This window comes from Bacillus rossius, chromosome 3 (assembly GCF_032445375.1).
Source record: "Bacillus rossius redtenbacheri isolate Brsri chromosome 3, Brsri_v3, whole genome shotgun sequence".
Classification (NCBI taxonomy): domain Eukaryota; kingdom Metazoa; phylum Arthropoda; class Insecta; order Phasmatodea; family Bacillidae; genus Bacillus; species Bacillus rossius.
This window is the reverse complement of record NC_086332.1, coordinates 71,192,351-71,212,152: the sequence shown is the minus strand read 5'-3', so window position 1 is coordinate 71,212,152 and position 19,802 is coordinate 71,192,351. Positions and strand designations below refer to the sequence as shown.

Sequence of the window (19,802 nt, the reverse complement as noted above, 5' to 3'; positions counted from 1 at the left end):
AGGCCTGCTTTTCGACATTCACACATCGCTCCACAGTTTCCTTTGCATCTGCAGAAAATTAATTTTAGAAGCTCAGGGGGTGCTGGATGTTTAGAGCTCTGCACTGGCATCAATATTTTTCCACATTTTTTCCAGCCCCAGTATTTACTCCTTTTGCCTTCATAGTTCTTATTTTCGGCTAAAGGTTTTTACAAATAAAACAATCACTCATGATGGAATAATACAAAAAGCACGCTTAAAAGGTGTAAATACTAATTACAAATTTCTGAATAGTTCTCACTGAACTCAAAACTGTGTTCACTTAACTTAAAATCGTGTCCAAAAACATTTAAAATAGTTTTCACAATTGAAAACACAATAAAATACGTTCGCACGTAGCGAAATATGTAGACAATTGAAAGATGAAAGTCTAAGGACAACTTCAATAATATATAATAATAATAATAATAATAATAATAATAATAATAATAATAATAATAGCAGGCAGATGTTCTTTTATTCCCAAACGGTCACTTGGGTATTTTCTACCTGCGCAGTATTCTCGATAATGACACTCTCAATGATTTGAAATTATTTTAAAAATCAATAATTCCAAAGTTCTGTGATGGAGTGTCAAATCATTAATTAATTAATAACAATATTACATTATCAATAATTAAAAATATTATCATAAAAAATAACAAGATGATTAAAAATTATGGCAAATCATTAATATCTATATTTATAATTATGAATAGGCCTACTGAAGAATAGTATTCGTTTCGCAGCGCTGTAAAACCTTATCTAATAAATAAATTTAAAAATGTTTATAATAAAAAAAAATCCTTAAAACGCCATCTATAAAAATGGTCTGTATAATTTTTTTTATAAAATGATTAAAAAATATGTTTTATCGACAAATATATTTTTTTCCTCAAATGTTTATGGGTTTTCGCTTATAACGTTTTTATTTATGGTTCTACGACTAAAAGTTACTGGACAAAAGTTGTAGATAATTTTATTTGCAACAAAAAATGTTAATTTTTTTGTGAGACCTATAGTTTGGCAGATAAAGAGTAAAAACCATTTGAACCTCTTTTTCCAAGATGGCGGCCGTAAGACAAGGGTTGATATCCCACAAACTTAGATTTAACTTTACACTAACCCCCCTCCCTTCACAACTAAAAAATAAAATTGCGTCCTCTGACAAACGCACGCTAAGCCCAAAAAAATTTAACGTTTCAATGGACTATAAGTATAACTTCATAAAGAAATGAAGTAACGGCATCGATTTGCATCATAAATAATCCCACTTAAAAATAAAATCGTCGTTTATTAGTAACTAGATGTGGTACTCGGCTTCACACGGAGAGATAAAAATGTTAAGAAAAGCTTTTTTTTTAAAGACTCCTTTTAAAAATATATATATTAGTGTCCAAGATCTAACTCATTTCTTTCGTATCATGTCTTCAAATTCGTATTTATTCAACCAAAACTTGTTGATACGATTGCAACGATAATTATGCCAACAAAAATACATGATTATAAACAGACATTTTGGTTTATGTGAGTCATATAACGATGTATAATAAAACATATTTGGACCACACGTATGTCCCACGTGATGGTTGGCGCTGCGGTGTCGCTGTCACATGGGTTGTTATATCTGCAACGGTTTAGCAGCGTAAGCTGAAAAACCAGTCAGTTCAGTCGTTTTTCTCTGGTTTTAGTGACAAATATTACTATATTTTAAGAATGCAACTTGTTTTATCATGAATAAAAAAGTTTTATAACAGTTGAAGAATGTTTTAAATGGGATCAACGTCCAAATAACTGCGGTCCAGTCATGAACGTTGTGCGAGAGTGTGAAGGTTTTCATTCTAGCATGCGACTAAATTAATGCGCGTAATTTCCGTATCTGCAATCGTGGATTTCGAACAACGCAGTTGACATTAAGTTTCAACGACGAATCGGAGACCAGAAAAATGGGTCGTACTAAAAGGAAAACCTGTTGACACCGAGAGGGCCACGTCGGAGCAGATGAAGTCCCTTCCAGAAATGCTTCCAATGAAGGTATGAACATTGGAATGAGTGCGCAGCGCTAGCTAACGAGAGTATTTTGATGGAGATTAGTTCGAATTTGATGTACGATTTTTACTTTGTTCTTAATGAAATATTTCAACCGTATTTTTAGATCACACCACGTAGTAGGTCTATCTATGGCATGGTTCGCCCTCGAGGCGCCAGCAGGAAGACTTACTGACGTGCATGTTCGTAATGGGAAAGGTTGTTTCGTCTCCGGGGAAGATAAGAGCTGAGGACGGGAGCGGCGGGTCAGCTTGTCCACACCGTCTTTACTCCGTGGTTGAGGTCGCCTCCTTGGCGCCCGCAGGAAGACGTACGGCCGTACATCTGAAACAATTGGGCCGACCGGACAGCTCCGTTGATGGCTTCAGCGCTCGCGCCGGGAGAATCGTCGACTCGTCGACTCATCGACTCGACGTCGCGGCGACGAGTAAACAAAGTGCGCTCGGGCGCCGCCCGCCGAGTGCTCCACGTCTGCGGCTGTGACGTGTCGTCCGCGAACGATTAGTTCAGAACGAACGAACCCATGGGCGAACGAAAGGATATTATTCGTTCGCTATGTAACGATTCGGCTCTTTGAGAATCGGGTTACTCCAAAGCTGAACATAATTGGGAGAATATAAAACGCTCAAAAAAAGAGAGACTGATCGGTTTTACACGATACTGCATTGAAGTCACCAATTGCCGTAGATATTTAGCTTGGCTTTAACTCGAAAGCTTTTTTACAAAATATAGATTATCATAAATGTGTATTATGGATCTTGATTGTTATTTAAATTAACTAATCTATATATTTTAAAGTTGTTAGATTCATGCCTACACACCTTATTTTTTTTAAATTTACATTTTCGGATTCTTCGTTTTCCGTTTCAAAGCAACTTGGAAGGAAAAAAAGTGCAAGAAAACGGTGTCAAAGACGAAATGGCAAATAACTAAGATTAAAACGTTTGACTGTAAATTTTTAATTTGAAGCGATTTTACCGTTTGTTTGTTTGTACACATCTTGCTTCTCATTGGCAAATATAGTACGAGATAAAGACATTAGCTGCAGGTGTGGCTGTGCGACGTCGGAGTTCGCCAGCTCCGGTCAGACAGCTCCGACTGCACCATCAGCGCTTGACGTCACGGGTCTCGTGAACCAATCAAATGCCACGCTATCGGCTCGGAAGCATCAAGACAGTCGCGACTGCGCGGGTGTGACGGGCACTGCAGACGCGCGCGGCGAACTGCCAGCGCTACTTCCGTGTCAAGGCCGCGGCCTGGCAACCTCCAGTCTCTACTAAGCGATACCGTAACCGCAATTTAATAAGTTAATAACAATTACTTATTATTATTATTATTATTATTATTATTATTATAACTTATAAACTCAGACAGCACCTTCCAGGAGGCCTGGACGTTTTCTCCGACCACAGACAGGCAATTAACTTCAAATTTTTAGACTAACTTAACCCTTCTAATAACTGTAAGCTTCGGCAGACCTACAACAACTTAATTTGGTTTTTGTTTTTCAGGGGTATTTATGACTGTTGGGGACTCCTTCTTACACTGTTGGAAGTGAAGGAAGGTCAAACAAAAGGATAACAATGGAAAGTGTGTGAACACACTTTTCCTACAAGAACAACTGATGGGTGTTTCCCTCACTAACTCTCAAACTTCTCGTGATTACCAAGAGCCCCTAAGAAGGCTTGTACTTCCCCAGCGCTGACGAGTGGCGACACCTGCCTTCCTCCCGCGCGCGTGGCGAACTTCCAGCGCTCCTTCCGTGTCAAGGCCGCGTGCCGAGCGGCGGGTCGAACCACGTCGCAGGCGCGACTACTGCTGGTCGCGGACCATCCACGGGCACTAAGGGCCGTATTCCAAGACACTAAAATAAGGGTTTAGGTGTTGGATATGCAATACCTGTACCCTAACCATATTCCAAGTGCACGATAGGACACGGCCAGTACCTTATTTTTAGGGCACTGATTTTTGGTGTCCTATCTGTTGCCGATTTGATCCATAACTGTATATTTTTTTTTTCCTTTTTAATGAACTTTAACGGAACTTTTACGATTACAATTTCCCCCCCCCCCTAATATCTTAAAAAACAGCAAACATAAATACGGCCAAAAATGCATCGTTTATTCTTGTACAACCAAAATTAAAAATTTTATTTCACATTATAATTCCATAGTTTTAAAAAATAAGCTAAAATTACGATGGATTCCATGAAGTACAACTGTTTATAGCTTCGCACAAGTCCTCGTTTATTGAAACGGCTGCCGATGTGATACCTTACAGGGGTTCAGTTAGGACACGTTTTGGAATATGACCCGAGAGTTAGGGTACGGCAGTTGCCAAACAAGGCAGTGCATATTCGCTACCTTACTCAAACGTCTTGGAATACCGCCCTAAGACGTCCGGGTAAGGTAGCGAATAAGCGCTGCCTTGTCGGGGTACGACCGTAAGCTGGCTCGCGCGCCGTATCCCAGAACGTTTCCAAACCGACTCCCGGTAAGGAAACAAATCGGCAAATCTTTTTGATAAACGGTGCCCTGCGCGAGGCTAGAAACTGGTTCCAGCGCTTTCTTGCACAATGCAATCATCGATAAAATAGTTACGCAAAAAAACACTAGAGATAGCAGCACCATCGCACAAAAAAAGAATGGCATTTATAATATTCTCAGGTACTTTTAAAGTTTCAATTATTTCTTGTTCTGTGTGGGTTTTTTTCTATTCCTCTGAGGGGTGTTAAATATGATCGGGTTTTCAGTACTCGCCAGTGATGTAACATCTAACCTCGATAACCTAGGCAAATTCATGCATTCTCATGTTGCAAATACGCTTGTAATACGAAATTAAGACACAAAATTTAACTTAGAATATTTTTAAAAAAGTGCCACGCGTGATAAATATACGCAAATTGAGTTTTCTACTAAATTTCTAGACGCGAAACACACGTATTTTCAGTACCGGCCGCTAGAATTCGCTGCCGGGTCAGATACGACGACTATTAAATCATTTGATTAGCAAAACGAAATGTTAAAACTATATAATTAAACCGTTCCGAAGAAAAAAAAGGGAAAATGACTTCAAAAATATTACACCCCGGCTTTCGACAGTAAAATTTATTGAAATGCTGCCCATATTGTTAAAATTCATTAAACACTTAATACTATAAAGTTGTGTTTTGGCTTTGTGAACTTTGGTTGGCTCCATCCGCCACAGATGGCTGCACCGTGGTTACATATTTCCGTTCCATGCGACTACCTTTCCATTCACGTAATTACTCCTACCAAATGCCGTACACCAAGACGTGAGATGTTAAACACCAAAAATAACTTTTTTTTCGCGCAGACTTCGCCAGTTTTTTAACTTTTCGTTAACAATCCAAGATGATTTTATGGGTTTAGTGTTAAAGGTAAGTGTATGTAATTATAGGTACGTAAAAAAATAAGTTCCCAGAACAGTTAGTTTGTAACCAGTAGTTTGCGTGAATTGAAAGGAAAGTTCCCATCAGTCGGGCGAGGTGTGTGACCCGTATTCCGACGGTCTTCCCCGGAGCTGACCCCAATAAGAGCCCGCGGAAGAACGGGAGTGTCGCCGGATGCGTTCGCGGTCTCTCCCGCCTGCGCGCTATCGCCGCGATACCGACCAATCAGCGGTCCGCAGGCACGTTCGACTCCTGGGGGCAGACCTGCGCGCCGCGTTCCCTTTTACACCGTCAGCGCTCAAGTAAGTGCACTTTAAAAAAAAAAAGTGGAACAGAAATATTCATTTAAAATTACATATGATTGTAAATTTGTACATTTACATGAAAACAACTGGATCACCACGAAATAGTTATCGCAGTTATACTGGGTTCGCATTAATACCCAGGCATTTATTCTGTGCATTGTCCCAGCACCTCCAAAAGTTAAACTTAATTGTAAACCATTCCCAGAATAGCTTTCCAGTATTAACTGCGCACATTAATAAGCATAATAAAAAAAAGTCAAATTATTGAATATTCAATAGTCTTTAGCATGGTTTAAAGAAAGGTATGCTTGAATGATACATCAATTAAAATATAAAATTATGTCCGTTTTTTGTAAGAAATACACTCAGTATTATCTCGATAAACGTTTTTCATGAAGTATGCAAAAATAACCATTGCCACTTTTTGTAAAAAGTTACAGTATATTTCTTGTAGTATTACAAACTATTTCTTGGCAATTGGTTCAAAAGGAATCTTTGTAAAAGTACAGAAAATTTTTCCTGTGCGTGGAAGTGATGGCGATAGTTGCAACAAAGCATTCTGAAACGTCGCATCGAACTAATTTACGTATGTGGCCTTGGAAGCGAAAAAGTCATTAGCGACTCTGGCCACGAAAGCATACGATCTGCAATTATTTATTTTAACTTGATAAGTACATATTTTGGGTGACGATTCCCTCCTGTTCTCGTTACTTTATCCCGTTGTCTGCTGTAGTGCATTTCATTCTTAGATTGCAGTTTGCTTTTAAAAGTGCATCTACTCTCTCTTTCCAATGCACGATTTCTGCTATCGCTGTCCTTGTTTCGATGTGCTCTGTTGTCAGAAGTATGCCATAAAGCGCAAATGTTTCTGACACAACATTGTAATGCAAACAAATTTTTTTAAAGATTTATCTGAAAATAAATATATTTTTTAAAGTAAAATATTAAATGAGAATTCTAGAAAGACATTTGGCTGTTGTATTTCATCAAGAGCACCATCTTATAATAATCACTTTTTTTTAATATCTAAGGAGACGTAAATTACAGATGATATTTCGGTTTCAACCATTTTTGTTAACTGTAATAATACTGTTAGTAGACACTATTTTATGGTCTTAGAAAAATCAAGAAATAGTTTAACTAAAAAATGTCAAAACTTATTATAATTGATGGCACACGGAATAAGAGTTTTAATGTTAACAAGCCGGGTAGTATCAATGTGGCAACAGTGCTCGCCAGATACTCTGCACTGCATCCAGGCATGAGACAGACTACACTGCTGAGCCTGACATCATCCTGCTCTCCGATAAACTAAGCAGAGGCGGTAAATTAAAAAAAAAAAAAAACACAGTGTTAATACTGTGCATTTCTTGCGCCATACATTGAAACTACTGTGATGATAAAAGCCATAGATTTGTCGTGTGCAAATCTTGAAGCTGCCATGTATAGTTTATTTGGTAAATTTAACTTTATAATCCAGAAAAATCAATCAGACTACAGTTTTTCTTTGTGAACAGCCACGAGTCACAATATAAAGTATGTGAGCTTTCAATAGCAAATTGTTGGATATGATAACACAATCACGCAAAGAATCAATTTTGGTCTATGGAAAGTGACAATTTCAGAATTATGCTGGAGTGTTTTTTTAGAAACATGGCCATGCCAAGGTTCGAACCCAGGTCCTCTGTGATGCGTGTCCAGTATCTTATCACTGCACCACCTCGATGTGTCACGGTGCAGTACGCACATATGTTTATCCACAAGACAGCCAAGGAAACTAGAGGAAATAGTTACTACGTTTTAATTCTTGCAATAAGGAAGATTGATTTAAATCATTATTTTGGACATACGCCACTGCTAGTTTATATTTATGTTATAGAGTAAATCCGACAAATGGAAAAAGAAATTTGAATACACAAACACACAGAAAACAAGCCAAAATCAGCCTATGACATGTTGTGTTGTCTCAGAATTTATGTTGAATTTCATCGCTGGTGGGTTCGCATATGCATCGCTGTATTGTAGGTGTGTTGTCTAGATTATCTGTTTAGTATCATCGTTAGGTTGTATTACTCTGTCGCTGTGTTGTCCAATGTTGTTGCTGTTTTCTTGCAACTGTCGCGTCGTCAGCCCACTGTATTCGTCGGTGCTGTGACATTGTTCTAATTCCCATCCACAAAATTCTCTGTACGGTTTTTAACATTTGACTTGGGCTGATTTTGGCTTGTGTTCTGTGTGTTTGTGTATTCATCTTTCTTTCTGCGTTCTTCGGTTTTTTCTGTCACATACAGTGCAATCTATCAATGGCGTGTCTCCAAAATAATGAAATAGTTACTCATGTGCGTTATTATTAGTTATTTGCAGAAAATGTTTTCAAAATGGATTTGACAACATTTTTATAGTTAACTTGTGATGAAATTTAATAAATAGATAAAATATCGATGGGAAATTTCCTTTAAACAATTAACACAGTTGGCAGGTACCCCTTATATGTTACCTTTATCATGTGATATGGCGTCGGTCTATCACTCAATAAAAATGGCACTTAAAAAATAGTATGTAATATATATTACACTGATAAAAAATTTAACTTTAAAATTACGAGTAAAGTTGGATATTCGTAAATATGCGGATATATTTATAAATGTAACGGTACTAAATATTCTTATTTCAAACATAAACCTAGTCGTGTGGGATGAATAGCTAAATACCATCTGAAACTTATTCATTTATTGTTGTTTATTCTCATTACTTTATTTAAGAGCTGTTTCTAAAATTTTAATTCTCTACCTCTCTTGAATTTGTTGTGCTACCGCATGTGTTTTCAACAGATATTCAATTAGAATATTATCATGAGTGTAAATAGTATGCGCATGACTTCGTAATTATCATCACTTGCGCGACTTTTTACACCCATGATATTACACTGAAAAAATAATTGTGGAGGAACAGCAAGGGCAATGAAGATACCAAATCAAAATTTTATTAATTGCGCTTAAATAATAATAATGATGAAAAAACACAAATAAATCATGGCCAGTAAGACTGTCATGACTAAGATTTAAAAAAAAATACTTCTTTCAATGTGAATATTTAGCCTTTTACGGCAGAACACAGAACTAGCAAGTGGAAATCTGGCGTAGTTTCTACGAAGAGTGGATTATTTATAACTGCAAGGAACTCTTAGTTTTTTTAGGTGAATTTTTGTTGAAAAGTCCGTAAATTCAATATAATTTCCAACAGCCAGCTGTACATTCAAGATATTTTATTGCCAGGCAATATTTATTGGAAATTGTTGTAAAATAACAGAGAAACTTCAAATATTTCGCAGTACTTACGTAAACACGTGTCAAAACACACATGTTCGTAGAGGCATGTTGAAAATTACATGAGTTTACGAGAAGCAGTTCATAAATAGTGTGTGAGTGTGAAAAACGATTCTGTGAGCGTCGAAATAACTATACAGCCTCACAGAAATTATTTTCTTGATATGACATCGGATCCTGGGAAGGAGGTGGGAGTTATTGTAAAGCTGAAGGTCCCTCCCCTCCCCCTTTTATTATAACTCAAGTTATTGGGTGAAATGTTGTTTTCTGGGGAACTATGGTTAAAAAAAAACATTAGTTTCAAGCCACGAACGAAATCCCACCCAACCCTTTAAACGAGCTCAACTGTTAGATTTTACTAGGACTAAATTACTTTATTGTGTAATAGAGAAATAACTGTTTCCTACTCGTAAAATTCGCCAAACATTTATTTTATATAGCATGTTTTACATTTGTGTCACAGGCGGATAAAAACTATTTTGTCCGAAAAAAAAATTACATTTAAAATCGGCAAACAATAGGTAAGTGTGGTTTTTAGTCTAACGTATATCAAAGCTATTTTTTATGAATTTAAAAATAAATTCTTTACTATGAATAGAAACAAAATATTTTTTTTATATAAAATGTAAATGGTAGAGTTTTCTTTTGAACGATTAGGCACTAAACGCGAGTAGGATCATAATGACAGGATCTCCAAGATAAGGCTTTAAAGAAGTCCTGGTCATTCGGCACCTAATTCTCGCGACACTGGGGCCTCTCCGTTTACTAAACGTGCTAGCTGAACCATAATGTGCGGTCTATGTACAAAAATAACATAAATTCATTTTTAAAGGTACAGTAAAAGTTACAAGTTTAAATAACTGGATAATTGCTTGACTTATGCAAATAAATTTCCAGTAGATTTCATTTGGACCTTAAAATCACTTAAGCCCGGCTTAATTAAGGTCACAACCTGATGAAACTATGTTTGGTTTATTTTGTAACTCATGAGCTTAGTAATGTTTATCCCTAATGTTACCTAAGCCGCACGAATCTTCTCTACCACGAGGCAACATGTGTGTGCGAAAGGGATTTCCGCAGTCTAATCGAAAACGGCAAATGTTATCTGTAATCAAGGTATTTAGGTCTTGTTGATATAGATCAAAGGCACACCTGCTTTTATCGACTTAGTTAATCAGCACTGAGTGTCCATGATCTAAGTTATTACGATTTATTCTTTAACCTGAGTATCCGTTTTGGGAAATAAATAATGATTGCGTTTTCCATTTTTTTTAAACAATAATCCCAAACAAATATCTTGATAGTATCAGGGAATTTCACGTGGACTCGTTATCAGTACTAATAGGCCCTATATCACAAAAATGCAGTGTCACCGTTGAAAATCGCTCTTTGAGGCTGATAGAGGCGTTCAGAACGAAGAGCGTACTTAGCACGTTCAAAAACGTCCTCTCAGGTGTCAAGCCTTAACGTTTAAGTCTTTCTAATGTGACTTGTCACAATTTTGACAGTTCTCAGGAGTAGTAAGGTCACTTGTAAAACATCACAGGTATTTGCTTACACTGCGAACACGTGAAGTTGTTTACAAAAACTGTTAACAAAACAACTGTGACGAATTGTTACGTAGGCCATTGGTACTACTACTTTTGAGAACGGTCAAATATGAAACAATCTACATGATACAAACTATATTTATTATATTAAAAATGTTCACCTTAAACTAACAAATAATGCTAATTACAAATTATCCTGCAATTTTCGTAAAATGTATGGATATCTTTGTAAATATACTAGTAGTAAGTGTACATACTTTGGACAATAACTCACAAGAATCGTGAAGACAATTAACAAAACCTTCAAAAAATTGTTAATACTATAGAGAAAAAACTAATTTCCTTCTACATTTCTGTTTGCCCTGTTTATATAACTCAAAATAAAGAAGATATATTTCTGCGTTGTTTCAAAAAATATTGAAATATTTGGTACAACAAAGAACCCTTCTTTTATATTAGTTACACGAAAGCGTAAACTCGCAAACCTGCGAAAATTGTTCCGTTTTTTCCAACTCCATGCGTTTGTTTCCAGACGATAAAACATGAATTTCCCACGTCTTTGTACAGTGTATTTTTTTTGTAAATGGAACATAAATATTCATGTAAAATTACAGATATTTGTAAAATTGTACATTTACTTGAAAACAACGGTACTACTAACAGAATAGAGTTCGCTGTTATACTGCGTTCGGATTCTTCCCAGGGCCTTTATGATTTGTGTTGTTTCAGTACATACAATAGTTTTTCTTTGTAAACCGTTTCCTAAATAGCTTTCCAGTATTAACTGCGCTTATTGATAAGCAGTATAAAACAAAATAAAGTCCAGTGATTGAATATTCGATTATCTTTTCAATGGTTCAAATAAATAATGCTTGAATTAAACATCGATTAAAATATAAAATTTTGCGTCAATTTTTGTAAGAAATACTCATTACTGTTTCGAAAAATACGTATTCCACATATGCAAAAATAACCATAACCATGTGTTATACAAGGGTGCAGTACCTTAATTGTAGTATTACGAACTGTTTCTTGGCAACTGGTTTCCAAAGGAATATTTTGTAAAAGCACAGAATAAATTTGTGTGTACTATTTTTTATAATTTAATATATTTCTTTTTTTATTTTAATTATTTATCTGAATTAATTAATTATTTATTATTTTTAATAATAAGCCGGCACCTGGCGTGAACAACCTCGTGGATATTAACGATACTACTCTCGCGTTCCATGCACTCAGTGTCTCGATGGAGTTATCGAGTCTCGAGGCAGGTTCCCGCAGACAGGGAAAATCTTGAAAACATGGAAAACACAGGGAAATTATCAATATCTCATTAAAAAAAAACAAAAAAACAATGTCTCTAATTTTTCATAATACGTAAAATGTCTTGAAACCGAGTATATTTTGATGTATATTCTTTTGTTTTTAGTAATCCGTATCCGATTTTCACTAAGTTTAAATAAGTTTAAGGGATACGAACAACTTTCTGTGGGTTAATTTGAAGCAGAATCATATAGGTTTATGCGTAGTCTTTAATTTAATCACAAACTATAATGGTTAGTTTCAAAGTTTGATGATTTATATATATATATATATTCGTTAACTTTAGCGGTGTTGGTTACGCAGTGCTTATCAAAATGAAAACAATGCAAAGGAAACATTTTTATATTCAAATTTCCATGATATATACTTTTGTCGAAATGTGTGTTGAGATAATTTTTATTTTAGTATATCTGTAATTTTGCCAGAGTCGACGAGACTGGGAAGAAGAAGAAAATGTGAGCGAGTCTTTCAGTGCTTGGCAGTGATGTATAACAGTTAACCTCGGTAACAAGCTAACTCATGTGTTCTCATGTTGCAAATACACTTATAATACGACACTCAGCCACGAAATTGAACGCATAATTATTTAAAATAATGTCGAGCATTATAAATATACGAAAATTGTGTTTTCAACTACATTTCTGAACGCGAATCACATGTAGTTTTCACACCCGCTGCTAGAATTCGCTGCCGGAGCAGCTACGTTGACTATTGAATCTTTTATTAGCCGACAGCAATTAGGTATATATATAAACATATATATAAACGACTCCGATAAAAACTAAAAAAATACTAAACACCGGCTTTGGACAGCAATTATATATATATATATATATATATATATATATATAAACACATATATAAACATATATATAAACGACTCCGATAAAAACAAAAAAAATTAAAAAAATACTAAACACCGGCTTTGGACCTGATTTTCGACAAAGAATTTTATTTATATATTTATTGTCTAAATTCACTAAACTGAATGCCATAAAGCTATCCTTTGGCTTTGTGAACTTAGGTTCGCGCCATTCTCCACAGATGGCCTGCACCGTGGTTCCATTCACGAAATTACTCCTACCAAATGCCGCATACCGAGATCTAAGATGTGGCAACACGGGTCAGGGAAAACTCAGGGAAATGAGCTGATGCGAGTGCGTGGGAACCCTGCAGGTGGCGAGTCCCTGTCGCCGCCCCGCCCGAGCAGATGGTCTTCGCCACTGGCCCGGCAACGGCTATCTTTACAGCCGCGCGCCTTCGTCACTTCGTCACTTCGCCGAGCGAGTGGAATTGCGTGTCTCTCGCCAACTGGCTCGGCCTTATCTTATCGACGGCGAAACCCCCCCCCCCCCCCCCCCCCCCCCGCAGCCATCGGGATTGGTGAACACCAGCGATCATAATTCTCCTCTTTCCTTCTGTCGTCGAATGTTTTCCTCAATAATTGTGTTATCGTAAGGCTGAGTTGTATTGTGCGGGTTTACCAGATTATCATCGGCTGGGAGAAAAAAAAAATTACTCGCACACACATGGGCAGACTGCCTCACAGTCAGAGAGTATCGATAAATATCGATTACTAAAGGAGGTCGTCTTTCGCTTACTTACGCGCAATACGTTTAACGCGAGGACATATTTTATTCTTGAATCATACTACTGTAGGTTTTTTGTTTAAAATTAAATTTAAGAATAAGGACAGTGTTAATTTTCTCTCGTTCTTGAACTGTTTTATCTTGACTTAGCGGCCAATAAAAACGCAGCGATGACAAGCCGACTAGAGAGGAAAGTAGACCGAGAAATCTAAGATTCATTGACCTCGAGTCAGACGCCCGAATAATACACGTTGGTGCATCTTCAGATTTATACAAGACGGGGCAACAGGTGTTTATCGGTTTTGAAGGGCTATTAAAAAAAAGCTAAGCAACTTACAGAAATGAGGTTTATTTCATTGGAATCAGTATACATCCCCATTTTTTTATCGAGTTCAGAAGATCACCGCAGGAAGATGGTGGCCATCAGCAGCGATGCATTGATGAAGGTGATTTCGAAACTCTTCGACCGCTTTTCGGCGCATTTTACACACCTTTGACAGTTCTGACGGCGCTTCAGCCCACACGTCTGGAATTATAGTGGCGAATCTTGGGTGTTAGTTCCCTGCGCGCCTCATGTGTCTGAAGATGACATGGGTTTGCCCGTACTCTCACCAGATTTGAGTGTTTGTTACTTCTTCCTGCGGGGTCACCTCAAAAAAAAAAAAGGTTTTCAGACATCTTCCTTACACCTTGGAAGAACTGAAGATGTGAATTCGTGAGGAAATCACCGCTATACCCCTCGAAATGTGCCGAAAAGCGATCGAAGAGTTCCGAAATCGCCTTCATTAATGCATCGCTACTGATGGCCATCATCTTCCTGATGTGATCTTCGGAAGTTAATAAAAAAATGGTGATATATAGGTACTGATTTCAATAAAATAAACCTCATTTCTGTAAGTTGCTCCTTTTTTTTAATATCCCTTTAAATTCTATACACACCTTTTGCCCTATCCTGTATTTCTTTACTATTTATGCCTATGATGCAGAAACGTAATTATGGAAACGGTTCACAGAACCGCAATTTATTTTACGCTTCACTATCGGTCTGTAGCTTCGACGGTGCACGAAAACCAGTTTAACGGAGTAACGTTAACAAAAGAGGAGGGCATTGCTAAGTTGATTCGTACGGGTCCGTGTGCGCATGCGCAGATACTCCGTTCCGTGAGATCCGTCTCCGGTTACGTGATCCTCTCCGCTTCCGTGTCATTGTAGAACGGGCCTTAAAAGTAAAATACAACGGGTAAGATCCTTAGCATAAATAAAATTCTAGCATAAAAAGTTTCTTTGCATTATTTTCGGGAGGATAGTTCTCACATGTCCAAACAATGGTAACTTAAATAATCTACAGTCGTAAACATGTACGAAATCTCGCAAAATTATGCTTTTTATTCTGACCACGAAGTTGCATGAGTGAGCGCCGAACTTAGTGTATGACTGATCATGGGTCGATGAATCGTAGGCTCACAACACAGAAAATTAGGACATATAGTGTAACTTTGTGCAACACATTTTTATGGTTATTTTTACCTGAATGAAATATGTTTTTTCTAAATAATACTGAGTATTTATTACAATGGATGACGGGTAATTTTATATTTTAAGTGGTGTTTCATCTAAGCATAATTTTTTGTCAAACCATGGAGAAGATAACTGAATATTCAACATTTCACGTCATTTTGTTTTATCGTGCGTACATTGTGCGCAGTTAATACTGGAAAGCTATTCAAGGAACGGTTTACAAATAACTACCTATTGAAGGTACTGGTACAACGTAAAGCAAAAATGCCTGAGAAAAAGAATCCGAACCCAGTATTACTGCGATCACTACTTTGCAGTGATAAGAGTTGTTTTCAAGTAAATGAACAAATGTACAAATTATCGGTAATCATACATGGATATTTCTGTTCCATTAAAAAAAAAAAAAGAAGAAGAAGAAGAAGAAGGTACAGTGCATAGCGTCGCCGTGAACACCACACCCAGAGAGATCCACAGCAGGCGAGTAGCTAATAACTCCGCCCAATGCAGACGAGGCCGTGGCTGTCACGAGGGGAGGAGTTCGCCCTCCTTGTTGTGACCTCGGGCCACAGCCCCGGTCGAGCTAACGAGTTCCCGCGCGCTGTCCGGCGTGACTCACGTCAGCACCTCACGCACCTGGTGCCAGGAGGCAGCGAGGGCAGAGGCGAGCTCGTGACCTCCACCTTCCCATAAGCCCAGCTTTAAATTCGAGGTTATATTTACGTCTACTTTGATATTTAAATTCACCAAAAGTTCCACGAAAGTACTAAATTTCAGCATTTTGAGACTATAGATACGAAAATAAGCCACACTCTGGCTGACTTATTTAATGTAATGTTTCGCAACTGGATCCTCCATTGTAAGATAAGCCCCATCCCAAAAAGGCTTCCAGTAACGGCCACCACTTAGCGTACGCATGTTATACGGCGATTCAAATCAAACAAAGATACGAGTATTAGGCAGGGTAGAAAAAAAAGTTAAGATTTTTTTGTGTTTTAAACATCTTAGCTCTCGGTATACGGCCTTTGGTAAGAGTCATTTCGTGAAAATGGAACGGAAGTCTATGAACGTAAATGTGGGACAAAGATGGCGGACTCACGTGTAGCCACATAAAGCCGTGTATAGTCAATTTCATAAAAAAAATTAGGGTACATGCCAAACGTATTGGTGCGCTAAATGAAACTTTATAACTGTTAACTAACCTGGAATATATTTGGTGAAATAAAATAGTCATAATAAATAATAATGCCATGTTTTAAAATACGTTTAGAAATTTCATTACACTATAAACACATAGTGTCCTCGGTAAACTCAATTTATCTCGATAGAATAGGGATAGAACGCGTGCTTACTAATGTGAGGGACTGGTTTCCAATCTCGGCAGAGGATTGATTTTTTATTTTTTTTAATAATTTCACAATATAATTATATTATTATATTTTTTTAATCATCTCACTAAGGTTAAAGTTTGTTTGTAGGATGTATTTTCAGACTGATTTCAGACGTTGAGCCAAAAGCATATTTACAAACTTTAGACTTTGTTTATAATATGTGTTTTAAAATGTTTCAGGTCAATATTTTTGAAATGCAATAGCATAACAACTTTAAACGTGTACGTAAACTTTATAGTATAACTGTTTCATGAATTTTAACAAGATGGGCGGTATAATTCTATGTCGAAAATCAAGTCCAAAAAACCGGGATCTATTGGACTACTATTATTTTGAAAAATACCGGAAAGATAGCGCCACCTTCGTAATGCTTTAGAGAACCAACAAATTGTTAACTGACGGCATGTTCTTCCCAACACAATTTTTTTGTCTAATAAATTATATATTTTTTTAAAAGTTGCTATTATATTTTCTTATGACTACTCAAGTTTACAAAATGTATTCCAGGATAGTTTCACTACCATAACGTTTACTTAAGGACACAAATACACATAGTACATCCCCCGATATTCTCTAAACATCCACAGGTGCATGTTGCCACACGTATGTCCGCCATCTTGACAACTTCGTCCGAGGCTACAGCAGTTTCTGCATGCACGCGCACTAGACTTTCATCTTGTCAAATTTCCGTTATTTAATGCCTGCTTATTTCATTGTATTTCTGATGCACACTAAAATGTCACCCTCAACACACCTAAAGAAGTATATATAACTTCAAAAACGCAGTAAACAATAATTATTTCGGTCTAGCAGGAAAAGTTCATCGTTGAGGCATTTACATGCGACGCGTTCGGTACTCCTGCTGTTCGGCTAGCCCTGAGAAACAATAGTACCATCTTGTTAAACAGAATTATAGATAAATTTTAAAAAGCGTAAAAATTTTTACTGTTTTCCCTAAAATAATACTTGTAGTATATTTTAGTATATTTATCACGCCAGGCGTTATTTTTAAGAAATATACGTTAAATGTTGTGTGCGAGTTTTGTATGATATGATTATTCGTAACATGAGAACACACAATTTGCTCGTTACCGAGGGTATTTGACTACGCATCACTGGAGAGTACTGAGAGACTTCTCACAATTTTTTAAAACACAATAGCGCGGAAATTTGCCTCCTGCGACGTAAGAAAATTAAAAATCGTGACATCTTCCGCTCTTGCGTCGTACTGAAAAGTGGTAGAAACTTACAAATTAAACTTACTTATTCGAAAATTTTGACATTACATACATAAATTTGTTTACAATTGAAACGCTATAATTTACTATGATTATTATTTTGGTTCGATAGAGTTGAATAGATTCACATAAAACTGGTGTATTTATTTTATTTAACTTTACATAAAGTAATTCTAACCATCTATAGCTTATCGATCGTAGAATATTAAGTTATACTAAAATTGGTTTAACGTTTTAGTACGAGGTGCGACTGAATTATGTCAATCGATTAAATATATTTTTTTACATATTTCCCTTCTTATTGCAGCTTTTTAAAGAATGGGAAATTTTTTCCGGCCTACCTTAATGGTTGTGCTTACTATTGTTTGTTTGTTCATCAGTTTAGACACCTATAAATTAATTATGCAGCATTCCGTGCCAAGTGTGAAATAGGGAAATCTGGGACAGTGTCCAAGGGACAATTTTGTAGACATTAGCCTGGTTGGGGGGGGGGGGGGGGGGAATTCTGTGGTCCTAACCCCTACCTTCGGGAATGTAAAACAAAACAAAAAATGCGAAAACAGAATTAGGAAATAACAGCAAATTAGCTACATAAGGTTGCAAAGATATCATTGTGAAAATGTTATTATACTCTTTAGTGGGTGACGGCAGGAATGTTGTTTCCAAGTACAGCCTGTATTTCATGTCAGTTAGCACACGTGTAAGTATGTATTTCATACAAAGTTTACATGTGTGTGTTTCATGTATTACCAGTAGTTACCAAGAAGATCGGGTTTCCTGGAACTACAGATCACTATTTGTTTAGTTAAGTCTAGTCTTCGTTGAAAAGTCCGTAAATGTACTACAACAGGGTGTTTGTTTCTCCTCTGGCTTAAGGCGGATCTTTGTATCACTTCCAGCTATGTCCTGTTTCACAAGTTCAGTTAGTTTTGTTTACCATGTTTTTATTAACCGGCTTTCTCGTATGTTTGTCTGTTCGGTACACATTTTGCAATCGATTTTAAACGAACTTCCCGATGAGCTAGAGACTTTAAACTTTAAACATAGCTCAGAACTTTTTATTTTATTTTATTACATCTCTCTGTTGACCCCTATACATTTATGTCATACAATTGAGGTATAGAGAACGTCAATAATTGCGTATATAAATTATAACAGATATTACAAATAGATAAAATACGACATATTAACAAATCATAATCACGATACAAACATAACTGGATAACAATGCACACACAACACTAAAAATCAGAAAATATTCCTTTGAATAAAAACAAATTTTTAATATACCATGTTTTCAAAACGGACTAAAAAGTATAAAATAATTTATCCTAGCCCCAAACAGGTTTATAACCCCATACAGATTCTTGACCCCGTACAGATTCCGAACCAGATGCAATTTGTCCTGAAAATTTGTGAATTTGAATTTTTAACATCTATGAAAATACTTGTAAGATTTGAATGAAAACCCGTGGAGCGCATGCAATATATATAATAGTAGAGTGTGCAAGGAATAGCTGTAGTTGAGAAAACTCGCACAACATTTCATATCATTTGCAGTGCAATCAAATTGTTCGTGACTTTGGTGAACTATTCATGCATCAATCATATATTGTATGTGCCCCACGTTTTTCATTTTAAATCTTACAAGATATTTTCATAGATATGAAAAAATTCACAATCACAAATTTTCAAGACGATCAGTATGGGGTTAGGAATTTGTATGGGGTTATAAATCTAGATGGGGCTAGGCGAAATTATTTTATATATTTTAGTCCGTTTTAAAAACGTATTTTTAATTTTTTTATTTAATTAGTTTTTCCTTTAGTTCTTTATGTGTGCAAACGTTTCTCACAGAGATCTCTGGGCCGAAATGATATCTGTTATTTATGTATTTAGTTATGATTGCTGACCTTGCCTCTGTAAGTGATCAGCGTCACTTAAAGATGATATTCGTTTGTCCGCAGCCTTCATCATCTACTTCTCGTTTCTGGCGAGCTTCTTCTGGCTGAACGTGATGTGCTTCGACATCTGGTGGACGTTCAGGTGAGTGATTCCACTCGCCTCCCTATCATCTCCATAGTCT

General features: G+C 36.6%; 1 protein-coding gene across 4 annotated transcripts in view; it reads left to right on the top strand.

The window, feature by feature from the left end:
• LOC134530883 (G-protein coupled receptor Mth2-like) overlaps positions 1 to 19,802 on the top strand; it is a 224,832-nt gene that overhangs the window by 154,553 nt on the left and 50,477 nt on the right. For all 4 annotated transcript variants that reach the window (XM_063366160.1, XM_063366159.1, XM_063366162.1 and 1 more), the window contains one exon: positions 19,684 to 19,762. In XM_063366160.1, the coding sequence (XP_063222230.1) occupies positions 19,684 to 19,762 (79 nt within the window). The remainder of the gene's footprint in view (positions 1 to 19,683; positions 19,763 to 19,802) is intronic.